Below are 18,564 nucleotides of genomic sequence, written 5' to 3'. Positions count from 1 at the left end.
CCTAGAAACATTAACATCCTCCCAAGCAGATCGCGGGCTGTTCCTATTTTGTCTTCTCCATGAGTTCAAATAAGAGATCCTTTCCTCCCAACTTCAAGATTGTTACAACGCATACAAAAGCCCAGAACTTCGCGATCTGACGAATTTTATCCCACAAGGCCACAGACGCTACAAGCGATGGCTTCTAGTATCACTTCAAAGCCTCCTAGTTGTGCAGACAACCGTATACAGGTAGTGCAGCCCCTGCCTTCAATGAAACTGTCCTAATCATGAAATAGCTTCCTGGCTTTGGTCGTCCTTTCAACCACTGGGGTTTCTTCCCAGTCGACGAATTGTTTCCAACGGCTGTCGAGACTTGGAACCACGATGTGATCACCATCCGTGAACGATGTATGCTTCACTTTATCAATCAAATTACAGACAAGCCGGAATGGAATCGCAAAGTGCATGACGAAGAAATCGTGGCCAAATGGAAGAAAGAAGCGATGGAACTAGACTGGGACGCCAAGGTGGTTAGGTATGGGGACATGAGCGAGCAAATGTTGGAATATGTAGGTCCTTAGGAGTGTTCAGTGGTCTGAGAATTTTTGCTAAGACGTTGGCAAGTGCATTAAGGAACTTCGCGATAAAGCCACGCTATACGAGAAAACGGGGATCATTCCAGTACTAGACGTAAACACTTGTGTTATCAAAACAGACTCAACCATACCGGCTCCCATTAAGGAAGCTCTGAAAAAAGCCGTTGCACGCCTCGAGAATGTTCCTGCAACGCAGAAAGACTGGCATCCAGGCTCTGATGATAAAGTCCTGGACCTCGTTCATCCATCTCTCTTCCCGCTTGTATATGGTCGTTCACGTGTACTTCCGACCTCTACCACAACTCTCGAGGACTGTCTTCAGAACATTGGGAAAGGTGAGATTGTGGCTAAACCTCAAAATACCGATGACGCTTTAGAAAATCTTACATGGGGAATCTTTTCCATACCTCGAAAAATTGAACTCTGGTCAACACGCTACCAATGGCTTCCATGCAACATCTCATTTCGCGATGGGAATGCTAGGATTGACTCATACATAAACAATCTTCATCCGGTCGACCACAGAGATTTGTATCAAGTTATCGAACAGATCATTACCGAATCAATTCCGCTTTGGAACATCATATACCAAAGCCACAATGAGGGGCGGCTCGTTCAGGGTAAACGCATCGAGTGCATGGACGTCGAGGGCGATGAGCCATTGGATGAAGAGGATGACGAAGATGAGGATAACGATGAGGACGAAAATGACGATGATGACAGTATCTCGAATAAGGCGGAAGAAAGACGCTCGAATGAACGGGTCATGGTTAAACCGGAGCCGAATGAATATAGACAGCCCTCTATCAAAGCCAAGGATGTTGAAGAATGTTTCACATTCCTGGGAGATGGAGAGAAGAAGATCCAGGTTATTGTCAAGTTGGCTAATATCCATCTCACGCCCGAGAAACCGAAGTACCACGGCGGAAGCTGGCACATCGAAGGCCAACTGAATGAGCACATATGTGCTACGACCTTATACTATTACGACAACCATAACATAACCGACTCGCACCTTGCATTTCGGACCAAGGTCGACGGCCGCGATCTCGAAGACGATCTCAACTATGAGCAAGGAGACGATGATGGAATCAGACGCATATTTGGTATAATTAATGGTCGTGCATCAGTCCAAGAGTTGGGCAAGATTCTCACTCGTGAAGATAGGCTGCTTGCCTTCCCTAATGTACTGCAACACCGCGTTGGTTCTTTCAAACTCGCAGATACTACGACACCTGGCCATCGCAAGATTTTAGCACTCTTCCTCGTCGACCCTAAGATTCCAATTCTCTCAACTGCTAATGTTCCGCCACAGCAAAGGGAATGGTGGATGAGAGAGGTCACCACGCAAGGTGGCAAGATGGGAAAACTTCCTGCTGAATTGGTGCAGATAGTTGAGGAGGCAGTAGAAGAGTTCCCGCTGGGAATGGAGGAGGCCAAAAAAATCCGCAAAGAATTGATGACGGAGCGAGCCAAATTGGACCAAGAAGCGACCAGCGCGGTAGAATGCTACGATTTTAGCTTCTGTGAACACTAAGAGTTAATTTTGTCTTTTCCGTATCACGAAACTCTTATTGTGTTCTTGCGGTTGACCTAATGGGGTTCTCTATGTTGCAACTCTGCTCTACCTGTTTCAGAGTTTCACTTCTCTCCACCTAATTCATTCCTTTTGATCTATGCGCTGCGCAAACGAGACAGAGCATGCGACTATCTTTTACAAATCTGCTCCCTTCTACTGCCATATATATGGAACTCAAGACGAGGTCATGTTGAAGCCCTATGGGTGCAGTACGTAGACCTTGGCACAGCTTCTCCTAGCAACTAGGGACGTAGTTGACTTCCTCAGCCTTCCTCAGCTATAATGTCATGAAAGGGTTGTTATTTCACCACTCGGCACATATGCCAACACACTCACTTCACCCCTCCTACGCTGGACCCTAGGTTTCCTTAGCACCTTTACCTGCTTTTGGAAATCCATCCTTCCCGAGATCGTCGCGTCAGGCCTTACCAAGCTGCTTTGTAGTTGCCATACTACCAGGATGTGCCCTTGGTTATTGTGACCTTAGAAACCACCCAATTCACACTCGAGCTTCTATAGAACTCAATGTCTACAAACAGCGTCGTTTTCTATTCAACATAAGCCAATCAGATTGACCAATACTGTTATGTTAATATCAGCGCATATTAGCAAATAATAGCACATGTTAACATTTACACAGCTGTTCGTAACACTCTTTACAACATTTTATTTTTTAAAATTGTATTCATAAACATTAAGTATAGTAGCTTCTAACGCTAATTTACTACATGTTACACTAGCGTTAGACTCTCTTAGTACAAAGTGTTATTAAATTGTACGCAAAGTGTAGCAGTGCAGCTTGCGTCGCATGCTCGCAAGCTCGAGCTTCTCCGCTTACCTACAATAGCGTACAAGCAAGAGATATATCTTTAAACCGCGTAGCAACTCCTCTGATCCTTAGTTTTTGTACGCCGAAGGGCTCTAGAATGGGCTCCTTAATCAACATTGGGCTTGGATTCTCATCATACTATATAAATAATATAGCTCCTCGGACCCTCAGTCCACAATACATGACTCTTGTCATAACTCGTCCCCCTTCAAGGCTACAGTTCTAATATAGTTGAATTACGTCACCTCTTACTTGTCGCTCGAGAATGCCAACTGTGGGCTAAAAGAAGACTTCTGCTCTATAGGAATATACTTGCTGCTGTACAAAGAAGAGGATACACTGTAGCTTTTCAGGGGGCATGCGTTATAATACAAGTGAGGTATTGTGGGCTGAGGGTCAGAGGAACTAAGTAATTTATAGTCCAGCTTACACCCTCCCTCAGCTTTAAGTGTAATGTAGGGGCTGTAGTAGATTTTGACATAGTGTAGTGGCAAAAGTAGTTAAATTCAAGCTTGTCTCTTGTCTAGTTTTTGTTACTACTCTTATCTACATTCCCACGGCTTGCATGGTTGATGTCTCCAGATCCGTAAGCACAGAAGGTGAACTCCACGGCCTTCCCTATTCACCGCTTAACCGCGCAGATTTACCCGAAGTTTTGAGTCGGCAACCCGGCCTAGCCGACACTCGAGCCCTCTCTCTAGTGACTTTACAAGAAAGAAGTCTTATATATTTCTTCAGCAGAACACTAGACCACAGTTCATTCATCAGCGCTGCGCAAAATATCTATCACCAAAGGGCCGGAAATCCGCCGCTTACACCCGCAAATACTCCAGGAGCAAATTCACGTGACCCTACTTCCCCAGCAACCTTTTTAGGATTAGCACGGTACATCCACTATCGGCCACGTCGGGGCTCAAGAGAGCTCCAGAGACCAGACCTTACACTACCACTCAATCTACCTATTTTGGCACTCGCTACCAAATTAAGCCTTCGAAACTCCATATGCCGGCTATCTATCAGCTCTAACCGCGTTGAGTTCAATATCTTGGGCAGGGGCTACTAGTGGAAGCCATGTGTATCTTTGACTACCCACATATTATCGATTCGTACTAGACTTGTATTCTTCAGTAAGTTATTCCTAATGATGAGTCACTTCAAACGCTGCAAATAGCATGATCAACTAAGAAATCTAGTGGAAGAGATAGCGACTTGCACATAGAGCTAGCAGAAGTCACGGTCATGCTATTAATTTCTCGTCAGATACTCTTGGCATTTCCTTGTAGTGAATATCATGTATAAGCTGATCATAGCTTCTTTGTTTGGGGTTTATGCGGAGGAAGATTTATGAAACTACCCTATACACTATGTAACGGTCGATTGGTTTCATGTTTACGCTGCCGTATCTTTTCAGTTGGCCACCGGAAACAAAGTCTCCTCCCTACTCTTTATTTACGTCTAAGGCTTTTCGCTATGTCTCCCTCCACTTGAAGGACCAGGCGTCACACATTGATCTCTTTAAAGCTGTGCGGCATCTTCAAGCACAAGATCACTCGCCTTCTCACTCAACATGTATGTTGCAACGGCCGGAAACGCGCCTGGACATCTCGGAAAAGCGCTCGCATCAACCACCCTCAGCCTTTCGACTCCTCGGACTCTCAGTCTCGTGTCTAGCACAGCTAGTGGATTGCTATCAGGCCCGACCGCACACGAGCTTGTGGGATGATGTCCAAAGATCTGGTTCTGAATCCACTCCCGGTCTGGTGTCGGGTCTTTGCAATAACCATCTTGCTGAATATCCGCGGCAGGACATGGTGGCTCAACAGGGGTGACTTGTCCTACCGGTGCCTCGGTGCCAAAGAATGCCTTCCGTCCAAACGCAACAGTGTCCAATATTGCGGCAAGATCTGTATCCGCACCCTCAACAAAGTGATTAAAGTTGATATCCGGCATATCCTGGGGATTATTGGATTTGATCTGGATCACACCAGCCGTATTTTGTGGATGTATCTTTACCGTGGACCAAGAGAAGGTCGTGGGCGGGTCGGTGGATGGCTGGTTAGTCGGTGGTGCAAAGCCCCGGAATGCTGCCCCACCACCGGTCGAGAAGATGAAGGTATCCCGTTCCCCATCGAGAGAGTGCTTAGATTTGAGAAGGAGGCCCCATGCGTTTTGACCAGCGTGTGCATATGGACCTTTACCTTGCCTCCAGAGATCCACGCAGGGATCACCTGGGGCGCCCTGGGTGCAGGCCGGACCGGTGGTGTTAACAGGGGTAGTCATATTAGTCTTCGCATGTCCGACCACGGGCATCTCGTAATTGTCTTGGAGGTTGCGGCCAACGCCCGGAAGATCGGCAATGACGGAGATGTTGTACTTTTGTAGGAGCGCTTTGGGGCCGATGCCAGAAAGCTGGAGCAGTTGCGGGGAGTTGAAAGTCCCACCGGATACGATAACTTCCTTTCGAGCAAATGCTTGACCTATCCTTCCTTTTGCTGCGGGGTTGAAGCGCGAATCGCCCTTGTACATGGCCGTCCCTTCTAGATACTCTACGCCAATTGCCTTGGGCTTGCCATGGCTATGGCCGCAAACTTCTTCGAAGAGGACCTTCGTTGCGAGAGACCTAAGCTGGAGATGGAGCTGGTACTTTTGGGTTCCATTCGCAGTCGTTTCATTCCGAGTCGCAAATATATAATCTCGTGGACTAAATCTCTTCCAGTTCTTTTCAGCATGAAATGGCAAGCCAAAGAGACCCTCAGCCTTATCTCTTTCAGCATCAAGATAGTTACCGTCGCTCGTGAGGTAGTCAATAACCTTCGAGGGATCTTTCCCGATGATTTTCAAAGCGGCCTGTAGTATGACGAGCTTGAGGCTGCTGGTGGGATAATCAATCTTTTCAGCATTATTAGTTTGCAACCAACCTTTAAAGCCGTGACCCGGGGCTCCTGGTTCAAGGTAGTTGTTATGCTCAATGCGTTCAAAGATCTTGCGCATGTCCTTTCCGCTGGACCATCGTCAACATCGAACATCGACGGCTCGAGACCATGACTTACCTCCAAATACCATCCCCGACACCTCGGTCGAAATAATCCCAATCCGAGTCGCTTGGCAGCCAAGTCGCCGCTGCATTCACAATCGCACTCCCTCCCAACGTTGCACCACGTGGATAGTACACACCCATCATCTTTGCATCTTTCTCCGGTGGTTCTCTGCCAACCCAGTAAGACCCATCGGCCAGCTTCCAAGTTAGCAAGTTATATTTTTTCGTTCGTTCGAGGTCATCGCTGTGACGCACGAAAAAGTCCCATTTTACGGGGCCATTGCCTCCATAGAAGGAGAGAATCTGGGTGCCGATATCTGCGGATTGATCATCTCCAGCTTCGACGAGAAGGACGGAGTAACCGTGGCGGGCGAGGTTTGTTGCGATGGTGCCCCCGCCCGGGCCGGAACCTGTGACGATGTAGTCGTAGGTATTAGAGTCGTTTCGCGCGAGAGGTTTAGGGCAGATAGGTTCGGGCGGAAGTGCAGTTACAATTGAAGCCAAGAATGAGGTACAAAATATGCAGCTGGTGACCTTCATATTTACTGTTTCTCGGTTTTCGAAACGGTGGTTTGGAACCAAGATCCCGAATATCCAGTGCAGGTCGATCTTATTAATGAATTTGATTAAGACGAGAAGATCTCGAGGCCCCACTCAACTGCTCCACAAGTCCTTGCAAATCATCCCACTCTCACATCTAATCTAAAGCCGAGTTCATATGCAGGTACTCAACCTCTCCGCTTCCCCTCACTCTAGCGACTGGGCATACCATTGTTCCGGGTCAGCCCTATATTTGCAGATGAGATATTTCAATCTCCGTAATTTATTCGCCCGTTCGTTCATTTCATTTGCTTTAACTTCTAAGCACTAATAAGATGGATTAGGGTTGCTCCTGGTGCATGCAAAACAGTTTCGAGTTGGCCATGCTTGTTCGCCTGGGTGATAGGGTCACATCGAGCTCATCTAGACTCGTTCAACCCCAACATTAATTATAGTTAGTATAAGACGCTACCCATAGAGTAGCAGTATTCGCTTCCTTGTATAACTACAACATGCTTCCTATACCTGGCGATGGAATGAAGAGTTATAAAGTCAAAGAGATAGAGACGAGCAAATTCAGGTGACTGTTTCTTCCTTGAGATGACCCAAGAGGGCATGAAGTTCAGCATCTTTGGACCACCATTCCCACTTCTTATTGCTATCCGCTGCTCATCTTCGATCCCCATGGACTTCAGCGAATACTAATAGGGTTTGAGACCTTATGAGAGCTTTTCAGCAACAGAGATCTGCCCACGCCCTTCAAATAAGTTTATGGGCCGTAGCAGCTTCAACTCTATGTAAGAAGGAAATCACCGCCTTCAGATTAAAATACATGAATGGAGAAAGAGAAGAGCAGGGAGTGCTGTTCAAACGGTGAGACATTTGGGTCCGGGAAAGCGAATGGAAAACTGAATGCAGGGTATCAGGAACTCGGACGATTCTTCGTCGATCAGTGCAAAGAGAGAAATAAGTTATTGAGCCCGAACCACCACTGATAGAAAAAGCTTTCTGGAATAGCAGTTGCCATAAACTGTCACGATATATATGGGCTAAGACATGCAAGCTGTGAGGATGCTATTTCACCCCACGCCGCGGACTTGTACTACCACATGGAAAGTCAGCGCGAAGAGCCGTAGCACAATTCTTCCTTGAGATGTCCCATGAAGGTAGAAACTAAAGGAAACAATGTAAAAGAAGTGACAGTCGGCGGTAGTGCTAGGACCAGAGGCATTAGGTCGACCTCACCACCCTAAATTGAGAAGGCTAGTGCAAGCATTGAGCTGCGACCCTAAACTTCGCCATTCGGGAGTATTCTCGTAGTGCAGGTTATCTTATCTTAATCCCTTCCGGCTAAGAATCCCGGACATGCTTGTCATTCGGTCTACTAAATTTGTGAGCGCATTTGTGAGGACAATATGACTCCTACTTAAATAATACGATATATCGCGGAGAATACAAATAAAGAGATCCCATTCCTTATCACCGGTATCATCGGTAGGTTCTACGAGGTCAGCAACTTGCAAAGTACGACGTCCCGAACAGTACAAGGCGCGCATAGAGCTCACCAATCTAGTTGAACGGTAAGCTGCAGGCTTCAACTTTATAGGGTGAAGACACAGCGATTCGAGTTTCTCAGAAGATTGCGAAGTCTGATTTTGATGATGATGACCTTGCCATGTGCAAGCTACTGCAAGCTGTCATAATTTCTAAGGCCTCAGCACTAGAGCGGGAAGAACTCTAGAGTCCCTGCAAACCATGGTTGTCTTTCTTCTCAACCTCCATTTTGAGGCAATTTTCTCGATTGTCTAGCGCGTCGAGGAAATGGTGGTAAGTGCAGAGCGTGAGGATAAGAAGCGTGAGCAATTCAGATGCTGAGCTCCATTGTGGACTCTCGAAGTGCTGACGGGCGAGTACGAAAAAATGCTAGGAGAGATAAATATGGTACTCTCTAATGACGAAATCGCGGCTACCAAACTGTAAAGCTTTTGGGAGCGCGAAGGCCATGAGGAACTGAGTTGATTGCTAAAAGGGCGTACCTAAGGGACAATATATGCAAAGGAGGGAGCTCTGTAGCATGGTGCTAGGGTAAGTAGCATATAACTAGGGTATGCAATAATAGCTAGTGAATACGAGTATGTGGTGGAGCTCAAAGAGCTCCACAACTGCAAACACACACTCCCACGTCCTCTAACCCGCCCTTTTGCTCAGTCTCTCGCATCCCCAATAATTAAATCCGCCGCCTTCTCCGCCACTGCATAAACTGTTGAACTCGTATGTGTCCCTGGAATCAACGGCATAACACTAGCATCTACTATCCTCAAACTCTGCACCCCATGAACCCTCAAACTTGGATCTACTACACCCCCAAGACTCTTTGGCATCAATGCTGCGGTCCCTACCGGGTGATAAAAGCTCGGTCTGACGCTTGTCTGTAACCACGTCCGCCAATCTTCGTCGGTTTTGACGGCGTCTCCTGGGGTGAGCTCCACCGGGCCGAGGGACTTTCCGCTAGGCGTGGCGAACATTCTGCGAATCATTTTAACGCCATGGACGGCCATTGTGAGATCGACTGGGTTTGTAAATGTGCGGTAGGAGACTAATGGTTCGGCTAGAGGGTCGGTTGGGTTGATATTGACGGTGCCGCGGGAGAGGGGTTTGAGGAATGCTTGAGGGGCACCGAAGGTAGAAATTGGATACTCGAAGACGGCAGCTTCTTTTGAGGAGAAGAGGTCTTTAAGAGCAGCGAGCTGTGAGGCGTAACCTTCGAGTATACTACGGTGGGTAGAATTCGGTAAGTAGGTTGCCGGAGATTGTGCTGTTAGGGCACTGATGATCGACCCCGTGTCGTTTGTCAGCGCCGAGAGGGGAAGAAAGGCACCGCTGTTGCCGCCGCTAAGGGTCAAAGGCCCTAATTAGGTTAATAAAGGTACTGCACACATTCTCGAAGAGACTAAGCCATACCTGTGCGATTCTGAGCATACTCTTTCTGTGCCTGTGCCATCAATGTTGAGTTCGTCAACATCGCCATCGCAGCTGGAGATGGTTCGGTAGTCACTACCCCCAATGGTAAGTCCTTGAGAATTGGCTTTGGGCACTGAGCGGCGGTTTTTTCGCTTACAATTGTAGAACAAGTTCGTTATGGGATGATCTTGGAAATTTTGACCAACACCAGGCAGCTCAATCTTTACACTGATATTTGCTGCTTTCAGTATATCGCTCGGGCCGACACCACTACGTTGCAAGATCCCCGGGGTATGGATCGCACCGGCAGCAAGAATAATTTCCTGGTCGCTGTGAATTTCGACTGCAGATGAATTGCCAGCCACAGCCTGGATTTTGACTCCTTGCGCCTGGAACCCCTTGTTGACCACTCCTGCATGTCCTATAATTACATCGGTGACTTTGTAGCCAACAAGGAGATGATAATTGGTCCTATTTGCGGCTGGGTCATAATGTCCTGTTCTCGCATACGAACGAGTTTGCGTCTTTGGGTCTTGAGAGCTTGGTAGCCAAAAGACGCCATATGCCTGGCCACCTGCTGCTTCCTTCGGGGATGGAATACCTAGCTCTTTCCATGCTTTTCGCATGATTTCTAAACAGGTATTAGTAAGGGTGAAACAGTTGGGTTCATTTTTAAGACTCTTACTTTCGCTCGGCCACTGAAAAGGAGGGTAGCATGCTTGAATCGGTCCATTCCCGCCATAAGCCTCATCAACGTCATATGTATATTCGTAATTTTTGACATCGTTAGCCGAAGGCGGTGTAAAAGTTGTACTCTTCACTTTATCAGGGTTTCTACATCTTACCGGATTTATGCTTGACTGAACTCACCTTGCGAAAGTATGGTAACAAACCGGCCCAATTCCACCCTGCTGCCTGATACTCTGGCCCCGCTACATATCCCCATGCATCGTAATCAGCTTTACTTCCACGGTCAAACATCTGTGCATTGATGGCGGAGCATCCACCAACAACCTTGCCCACCGTGACAGTGAAACTGCGATTCCCTAGACCGGGTTCGGGGTCGGAAAGGATGTTAAACGCATATCTAGGGTCGGGGACGGTGACGGCTGGCTGTAAGATTGCGGTGCTGTTTTCAAGGTCGCCATATTCCACGACAAGAACAGATCCTGGCCTAGTGAGCAGGGACGCTAATGAGGTAGCAGGACTGACGTTGTGGAAATGCGGCAGTGAGACGGTCTGCAACAGTTAAACCAGATGTACCGCCTCCTGCTATGATGTAGTCATAACGGGATGATAGCTGTGAAATGTGACGTTTGATCCAAGCACCAGGAGGAATGCTTGCTGCGAAAACGAGGGTGAGCACGTAGGAAAATGCTAAGATAGACCGAACTGGTGAAGTAAGTCGCGCCATGAAGGGCAATGGAAGCCTTGATGAGATTCTAAGTTAGAGTTTGCTAAGGTGGTGCCTATAACTTATGGTGATCGCGTCCAACGTATTTAACCTTCCCTAAGATTTCCGTGCGGAGATGGTGACATCAATTGGGGTTTGAATGTTGTGGAACCATTGCGAAGGACGCAAGGCGCCAGGTACTGGATCTCTCAGGAAGAATAAAAAGCTATATGCATGCCTCCACTCGGGGCTGGGATCGAGATGGTCAATGCCAGCTCAATCAGCCGACGAGGGGTTGGAAGAGTGCCCCCATGTAATTGAAATGGGTCACGGCATTAAACAGCCGTGGCTTAAAGTCGCTGCCACGTGGACGAAAGACCCAAGGCTAACTTGACAAGCGGTTATTGAGAACTTGCAGAGAAGCGCGACACCTTAATTGCACCCGGATAGCACGCCAAACAGGGTAGGATGAATGCATACAGATTTTGTGGGGTAACTGGGATGTTAGAGCCTCCGATTCGCTCGTGTCACAAGCCGCCAGAGGATCACCAGGGCGGAAGCTGACCATAATCGTGCGTTGTGAGAGAGATCCACTGTAGACATAGATTCGTTGTGGAAGCAGATGAAGGCGTTCAATTTTAGGTGCATGTGAGGGATCAATGTGGGGAGTCCAAAGTACAAGGCGGTAGATGCATACTTCTCATCATGAAATCGAAGTCCCCGCTTGCGAGAGTTCAGTTATATGTTCCTGCGTTACAATATATGCAAGGAAGCATAGTGGGGTAAATGTACTCTTCGCAGGTCGTGAACTAGGATGGGACGCCACAATTCCTCAGTGGCGTGAACGTTCCTCACTTATCGATGTCAATGAAACCCCTTGGACGGGGTAATATCTCTTTCTAATAGTTATTCTACGCAACCTTAACTTAACGTCAAGAATCCGAATCTAACCTCGCATCGCAAGTGTCGTGCGCTAATGCGCTATCTTCTCTTGCCCGGGGTTGGGCACTTTCCTGGCTCATCAAAGCTAGCAATGGGCCAAGTTGTCGCATATGGTTTAGAAGCGGCATGTGGATCGGGGAGAGTGTCTTAGCAAAAGCACCGCAGTTCAGGTGGCCAGGGCATACGGTAGACATGGCGCTCGAGAGATTTCTCCTCAGCGTTAAGAATCGAGGCAGGTCGGACGAAATTGTCCTTGAAGGTTAGTGGTGGTGTTAAGGGATGTAAAAGATTGTCCGAACGATACCAGTCCGCGCGCAGGATGAAGTCAACGAGGGGCGGGAAAAGGTGGGCGCTTACGAGATCCTGCATCTCACGATGACACCGCTCCTGCGGCTTTCCGCTTCGTACTAGTCACCCGAATCTCGCATAAGACCTCCTCGCAGGTGGTCCGTCGGCTTGCCTTGTAACCTATTCCTACACTCTAGCTCGTCCTAGGGCAGTTGCGACTCAAGAGAAGACATGAAACCGCACCCCACCTGGCTCCACTGGCCGCATGAACGGCCGCATCCTGGGCTGCACTACAGAAACACACAACCAATCGCAGTCGACTGACATCCCGCCGGCACACCCCACGTGATTGAACTGCAAAGCATAGAATCTGCACTAATCCAGTGTTCGCAGTGGTTCCAGACTTCGACGGCTTTCCGAGTCCTGCCTGAAATGGAAGGTTGCTCAAGCGGATCGAACGTGAAACCCGATTATGAAACATAGTCGCAATTGTTCTTCAGAGAACTGCACCCAAAGTACGTCGCGCAGTGACGAGAGTTTTCCATGCGAGCCTTGCAGACGTTGGGGCGGGACTTTATGATAAACTTCGCTTACGAAACCGTCGCCTGGATTATCCCTCTACCACCCCAGACACCCTCCCAAATCCCGCCACAGTCAACGACGTCTTGTCACTCTCTGTAGAGACCACACTTTGACTTTCATCCATCGCGTTCCTATGATATCAGTTCATGGAGGACTTCCGATCCGGGTTTTTCACGTCCAAAGGATCGTTGACTTGTCAACCTAGAGATCGTGGCAGATGATATCCTTCTAGCTCGAAATCACTAAGCAAATTGTACCTTGGAAGCTGCTCGTATTCAGAGAAGGGTTTGTAACCGCAGGCGGTTAAGTCCCGAGCTTTGCATGACGGCGGCATCACGGGTGTGACTGCGGGCCATTCGACGTCTGCAGTTCCGAAATAGACATTGTCAAAGGGTGCCATTAAAGCACCAGCTGACAGGAGAGAAACTCCACAAGAGGATGCCCAGGCACTATCAACGTTAATATATCCGTCGATTTTAAATGCGAAAGTGTCAAAGGAATGACTTTCACTCCCGATTCAGATGACCCGAGCGGAGGAGGTTGTTAAATATGTATTTTCCTTTCTCTAGTTGCTCAGGCCCGATCAAACACCAGTTCCAATCTCCGCAGTATCGACTGCAGCACCTCCTCTCAGTATCCGGGAGCAGGGAAGAAAGGCGGGGGAAATCCAGATCTAGGGTCAATTCGAAAACAGACTAAAGAGTTGGAGTTTATTAATATGACGATTGCCCACGTCGGACAAAGAAGCGAGGAAATCGAAGTTCAACCAGGTGATATCGGAGCGAGAGAATGGTTCTCGACACTTATCGCTATTATAATGTCCATTCTCTTATCCACGACTTCTTCTAGAGGTTCTGACTTGCAGGCTTCCTCCGCATCAACAGCGAAGCCCTATTCCTCAAGGAAGCAACACCACTAACAACTTCAACCAGCGGGAAACACGACATGGCTCCAACAAGCTTTACTATTGCTGCCCGAAGGAGGTTTTCTTAGAGTCTGTTCTGCGCGACTTTCTCAGCCCAGAATATCCCATTCTTTCCGATAAGTGACCACTCGCGTTCGGGACTAGATTGGGGTTTCTCCGGAATGCGACGGACGTTGACAAGGCAATATTCTTTATCTAAGTCCAGAGTATCGTTGTGGTTTTTGCCTCTAGTGTCATAGCGATTGACCTCATGGTCTCCCCAAATACAGCCACGCCTTGTAATTGTCCCAGGACCCTACACAAAGAGTAGATAGTTAATTGCATTGCATACCAATATAAGCAGAAACCTGCAAGCACTACGCTCATATACTATGGTCATAGATTGCTGGGGTGGAACTGAACGTCTGCATAGATGGCACATATGCTAAGGCTACACCTTCCTCCACCACAGCATCAAGGTGCGCGTATTCAACAGCATTGTCTCTAAAATAGTGCTCCGTGCCTGTGATAAGGTCGCACCAATTCATTGAGCATGGCCATTGAAGTTAACAACGGGGAGGTGCCGTGGTTTCACAATACGGAAGATGCGACACATCAGCGATAGGGACAAGTGATCCGTGTGTAAGAGGTAATCAAAGATCTCCACCTGGAGCCCCTCCGTAAGGATTTCGTGGATGCTGGGATGATGCGGCCTAGTGCGTGGCTATGTGAAGGAGTCGTGGAGAGATAAGTGTAGAATTGTTAAGGTGTTGGCGTCATGAGGTGAGCTATCGATAAGGAAAGTGTACTTAACGTTTGGCCGAGGCTTGATCAGCTCTACAGGTAGAGATTGCATCTCATGTTGATTATGTTCGAGACATGAAAGCTACGGCCTAGGTTATTCACTGATGAAAACAGCCACGGTTTCGCTTAATGGTCGTAATTAGAGCTGGTCACACAGAAGAATGTTTCTTGTTTTGTAGACGCACGTAGTCCGCGGAGGAGGTAAATTGTTCCGGCAGAAAGAGAGGAGCACTTCGAATGGAAGGTTGTAATGTTCACTGTTATGGGGCGCAACTCGTATTCTCCCTAGCGTCTTCAAGAAGTCCCGGTTTGCTGGGATTAGGAGCGCATATCCTAAAGGATCGATAGGCATTGGATCCTAGGGTTCTGTTCCGATATTTTCTGCGAAGGGTAAGGTCTTAGCTATAATTCTAGCATCCCATATAATTCTACAAAAGCTTGCCGGCATGGTTCACAGAAGTAACTAATTAAGGATAACAACTTAGAGGACTTCAACTTAGAGGATCATTATCCTCCCTATAAAACCTTCCTGTTACGGGTGAAAGGTAGAGTAACGACACGAGCCTAATATGAGTTCGTCGTAGACCTGTCGTGGTGTGACGTCGACTAGGTTCCTGTATGATCTGAATGACTTGAATAAGTAAACTCTCACGCCTATAAATAAGAGTACGTAGTCATTTCGCCAAATGCCGGCACCTGCAGTCAAATCGTCCTTAGCTTCACAGAAGAACCGCACTGGAAAACGTTCTCAAAATGCCCTTCTCATCTTTCTTCATTGCTGCTCTAGTAACCTCCACGTCCTCATTACCCGGACGATATGATTGAGCTTCTGAGCTCGAGGTTCATGCCAAGAATTGATGGTGTACTATTAATGTCGGTGGTTGCTCATGGTGTAGTGTCGATGGTCATGACTACTGCATGGTATTTATGCCTGGGGTAAGCTCGGTTGTTGATATCACTAAATTCCACATGTGTACTGACTTCATTTTCTCTGACAGTGCGGAGCTAAGACTCAGAGAGACCTGATTACTCCCGGCAGATCTGGAGAGCCAATACAGCTAACTGAGAGAACGGGCGGCGGTGACCGGTTCGGTTGGGCAAATCGCATATACGGGTGAATGTGTTTCATGCCAGCTGTATGGAGCGGCTTGTGTGGTGCTTTAGTTGGGGTAACCAGAACCCATGATTGCTCAACATTAAATCATACATTGACCTGTGTCGACCACAGTGCTAGTGAGAAATGGGCCCCTCTATCTTCATTTTATTCTCGGCCAAATTGCAATCCGAGACTCGGCCGTCCAGCTCTAGAGAAAGAGACGCAGCATGAAGACCGGGCCTACTTCATTTCTACGTTTTAGAATGACATCATGGTGTATCATTAGGAATGCAAATTTATTTTCCCCTCTAGCCGTTGTGCAAATTGACCTAGGTTTGCATCGGGTCAGGTCTTGCCGCATTGAGCGCGGAATGCGGATGCTCTTGAGACCATCCTGAACCCTGGTATTTCAAACATTCAAACATTTCTACAACATCAACACATTCCAACATTCCAAAACCGCAAGAGCACTACTTCTTTCAATGATATATGATAGTTTTGCAAAATGGCGAAGCAACGATTGCAGATCGGCTTTTCTGGTGCATGGAAAGGGTTTCGAAGGGTGACGCCGAGGAAGGCGCAGGCAGGACACGCAGATCCAATAGCGATGAAGTACTGTTACGGTAAAATTCCGTGAGGGATGGCGATTCGATGTGAGGATGTCAAAGCTGAGGGTTAAACGTTTCGCAAGTGGGGATTGGGATTGGCCCGATCCCGAGACAACCACACTGGACCAAAAAAGCCCGTTCACTCATAAAGTCTCCAGGTTTCTTCCATCCTGGTAATTAACCCTCCTCTACAGTTCACATTTCAACGAGTACAAGACCTTCGTTTCTCTTCATTTTAGAGGCCTTGCATCTCCTCTAACACAGAAACTCTATAGTTTCCTAAGAACTAGTTGTGCGACCTCACGATTCTCTCAGCTCAACCAGTGATCAATGGCGTCTCATCAATCTCCTTCCACAGCAAAGACTGGGAAAGGAACATCCCTCTCCCTACGAATCACCCGACCGCCCTGACCCCATCTAATTCGCCACAACCACCAAAAGCACTGAAGATTTCCAAATCAGGAAGCCCAATACCTGGGCTTCAAGGGTCACCCTTTGAGGCGACACATGTGGCACAGCAATCGACGGAAATCGTGGGAAGATACTTAAATTGGAAGGATGGACATGTGACTCGACCGCGATCGTTATGCAAAGGGTTGGTTCCAGCTGAAGGGAGAGGAGAGAGGATCGAGTGTTAGACAGTTCTCCGTGTGGAGGTAAAGTATCTCGGTAGCTGATTCTCGACGCTTGATTGGACGATGAGGAAAGCAGGCTTCGCCAATCAAGATACTTTCGAACCCACCCCAGAGTTGGAAACGACAACCCTTGATGATCTGACGGCAGCTTCGTTCGAAGTGTCTTAGAACACCTTTTATTTATGTAGCCGCTTCGGAAAGCAGTCCCCAGGCACCATCCCCTCCCACGTGATCGAAATTCCCTGTGCGACGGTTCCACCCGTGGTGGCGCACGCCTCCGTCTTCAACGCTTCTCCGCTCCCTAAGGGCAAACTTTCCGCGTCGGGAAAGAAAAAATATTATCTTTCGATCGTGGCACGTTTCCCACTCTGTGGGTGAAGTTCCATTGCAGCAGGCCAGGTTTCCTTGCATGCGCGAGATTAGCATAAAGCACGGACACAGGGCATTGGCGCGGATTGGGGATGTTGGGCCGGGGAATGGCCGATGCGCGGAAGTAAGTTTGCCATAAGAGATGGGAAGCTTGGTGAGATTGTAAGGCTGAGGTTTGTTAGTAAGAGATCGTATCATAGTCACGGAATTGGGTGATTGAAGGGAATATTTACCTGTCGCTCGATATCCAAGCCCACGCCAATTACATTGACCCATCTCAATAATTCAGACATGTCTGGACCATCTTCATTGCTTTAGAACGACGGTGTAGCCATGTGTTAACTATTGGCAGGGACTATCTTCAGAAATTCCCCTCATCTAATAACGATCAATAATTATGTGTCTACGCATGGCGTGTCAGCAATAGTCACAGAACACCCCGCAACGCAGAACAACCCTTCGAGTCGGGTAGCAACTGGCACATTATTTAGCCTCTCCCGGCTTAGGTCTTTCTGGAGGTGATGGGGTGCCCATTCCAGACCTCTATAGAAAGTGCTAGCTCTGACTCGGACATGCTAGATGCAAGGGAAAGATTGCATTGGAGGTGATGCTGGTGAGGTTGGTTCCGTCCGTAAAAGCTGACTTTAGTTTCGAAGAATGATAAATGGATAAGAGTGATGGGGGAGCAGTTTATGTGCCATTAGAGAAGGGGATTGATACCTCTCCAAAGAACGAAAGACTTTTATCACCTTAACCACATAGAGTATTAGCTCACGAAATCCGCTTAGACCGTTTCCGCGACAGCCGCTGTCGCTGTCCTCTGGATTTTGATGTTCCAAGAATTCTTGTCGGAAGATATAGGGATCCAACTTGATTCGAGGATTGAATATCCGTATAACAAACTTATGCGGCCTCTATGTGCCGTTTCGGGAATTACCTAACCCTAGGCTCTAGTACTTTGCTTGGAAATTATGGCAGTGGATCTATTCTTGATGATCTGGAAAGCGCCGGCAGAGGCAGTGAAGGAAGAAAGATGTGGTAGACCTAGGTGGTGGGTATAGATGCAAGGCTGGTGGTACACGCAGGGTGGTACACGCAAGGTTGTACGCAAGTTCGCCCGGTTGTGCAGCACGGCATCCTGAAATCATTACGCAAAGTCCTCGCTAAGAGTTTTAGAAGCCGAAAAAATGTAGGCTGTGTCGAGATCTTTCAGCTGTGCAACGTGAAGATTGAGGGCACGAAAAACATAACACGACCCGTCAGAGGTACAGAAAAAAGGGCACCTGAAGCCCTCTTAATAACTTTGGAAATACAGATTAGAAGATAAATTTTATCCATGAAAATACCATGCCATATCTCAATAAATGTTGCTTAAAAGGAGTTCAATGACGCTCACAATTCTTAACATCGCTTGATGTC

The 18,564-nt window shown here is 47.8% G+C and overlaps 7 protein-coding genes across 7 annotated transcripts; 2 read left to right on the top strand and 5 right to left on the bottom strand.

Annotated features, from left to right (window-relative positions):
- Positions 1-80: 80 nt before the first annotated feature.
- BDR25DRAFT_280572 (uncharacterized protein) lies at positions 81-2,115 on the top strand (the record flags this gene model as incomplete). Its single annotated transcript, XM_033687822.1, has 3 exons — positions 81-231; positions 279-551; positions 607-2,115. The coding sequence occupies exons 1-3, from the start codon at positions 178-180 to the stop codon at positions 2,113-2,115; spliced, it is 1,836 nt and encodes a 611-aa protein (XP_033551784.1). The 5' UTR covers positions 81-177.
- Positions 2,116-4,501: 2,386 nt separating this feature from the next.
- On the bottom strand, positions 4,502-6,563 carry BDR25DRAFT_323042 (alcohol oxidase; the record flags this gene model as incomplete). Its single annotated transcript, XM_033692075.1, has 2 exons — positions 4,502-5,987; positions 6,037-6,563. The coding sequence occupies 2 exons, from the start codon at positions 6,561-6,563 to the stop codon at positions 4,502-4,504; spliced, it is 2,013 nt and encodes a 670-aa protein (XP_033551783.1).
- A 2,204-nt stretch (positions 6,564-8,767) lies between these two features.
- Positions 8,768-10,938, bottom strand: BDR25DRAFT_384373 (choline dehydrogenase; the record flags this gene model as incomplete). The annotated part of the gene is made up of 6 exons (XM_033697867.1): positions 8,768-9,471; positions 9,525-9,617; positions 9,682-10,155; positions 10,210-10,339; positions 10,395-10,693; positions 10,737-10,938. The coding sequence occupies 6 exons, from the start codon at positions 10,936-10,938 to the stop codon at positions 8,768-8,770; spliced, it is 1,902 nt and encodes a 633-aa protein (XP_033551782.1).
- A 96-nt stretch (positions 10,939-11,034) lies between these two features.
- Positions 11,035-14,132, bottom strand: BDR25DRAFT_351422 (uncharacterized protein; the record flags this gene model as incomplete). Its single annotated transcript, XM_033694848.1, has 23 exons — positions 11,035-11,117; positions 11,162-11,192; positions 11,249-11,276; positions 11,313-11,328; positions 11,360-11,438; positions 11,467-11,640; positions 11,675-11,726; positions 11,773-11,793; positions 11,869-12,111; positions 12,164-12,266; positions 12,293-12,350; positions 12,379-12,467; positions 12,493-12,590; positions 12,614-12,765; positions 12,800-12,860; positions 12,885-12,921; positions 12,973-13,238; positions 13,321-13,424; positions 13,463-13,557; positions 13,589-13,688; positions 13,740-13,929; positions 13,986-14,023; positions 14,091-14,132. The coding sequence occupies 23 exons, from the start codon at positions 14,130-14,132 to the stop codon at positions 11,035-11,037; spliced, it is 2,160 nt and encodes a 719-aa protein (XP_033551781.1).
- Positions 14,133-14,177: 45 nt separating this feature from the next.
- On the bottom strand, positions 14,178-14,789 carry BDR25DRAFT_351421 (uncharacterized protein; the record flags this gene model as incomplete). Its single annotated transcript, XM_033694847.1, has 4 exons — positions 14,178-14,357; positions 14,448-14,489; positions 14,513-14,562; positions 14,591-14,789. The coding sequence occupies 4 exons, from the start codon at positions 14,787-14,789 to the stop codon at positions 14,178-14,180; spliced, it is 471 nt and encodes a 156-aa protein (XP_033551780.1).
- Positions 14,790-14,969: 180 nt separating this feature from the next.
- BDR25DRAFT_351420 (uncharacterized protein) lies at positions 14,970-15,985 on the bottom strand (the record flags this gene model as incomplete). Its single annotated transcript, XM_033694846.1, has 8 exons — positions 14,970-15,133; positions 15,174-15,228; positions 15,252-15,302; positions 15,350-15,442; positions 15,468-15,595; positions 15,645-15,687; positions 15,769-15,927; positions 15,965-15,985. 8 exons carry the CDS (start codon positions 15,983-15,985, stop codon positions 14,970-14,972), a joined length of 714 nt encoding a protein of 237 aa, XP_033551779.1.
- Positions 15,986-16,038: 53 nt separating this feature from the next.
- Positions 16,039-18,534, top strand: BDR25DRAFT_351419 (uncharacterized protein; the record flags this gene model as incomplete). Its single annotated transcript, XM_033694845.1, has 18 exons — positions 16,039-16,166; positions 16,192-16,299; positions 16,336-16,415; positions 16,457-16,674; positions 16,736-16,791; positions 16,845-16,928; positions 16,965-17,096; positions 17,157-17,175; positions 17,218-17,307; positions 17,368-17,438; positions 17,511-17,608; positions 17,637-17,671; positions 17,725-17,767; positions 17,794-17,819; positions 17,934-18,063; positions 18,124-18,183; positions 18,246-18,403; positions 18,466-18,534. The coding sequence occupies 18 exons, from the start codon at positions 16,039-16,041 to the stop codon at positions 18,532-18,534; spliced, it is 1,605 nt and encodes a 534-aa protein (XP_033551778.1).
- Positions 18,535-18,564: the final 30 nt, after the last annotated feature.

The sequence above is a fragment of the Lindgomyces ingoldianus genome, assembly GCF_010093535.1.
Source record: "Lindgomyces ingoldianus strain ATCC 200398 unplaced genomic scaffold BDR25scaffold_6, whole genome shotgun sequence".
Taxonomy (NCBI): domain Eukaryota; kingdom Fungi; phylum Ascomycota; class Dothideomycetes; order Pleosporales; family Lindgomycetaceae; genus Lindgomyces; species Lindgomyces ingoldianus.
This window is presented reverse-complemented; position numbering and strand designations above follow the sequence as displayed.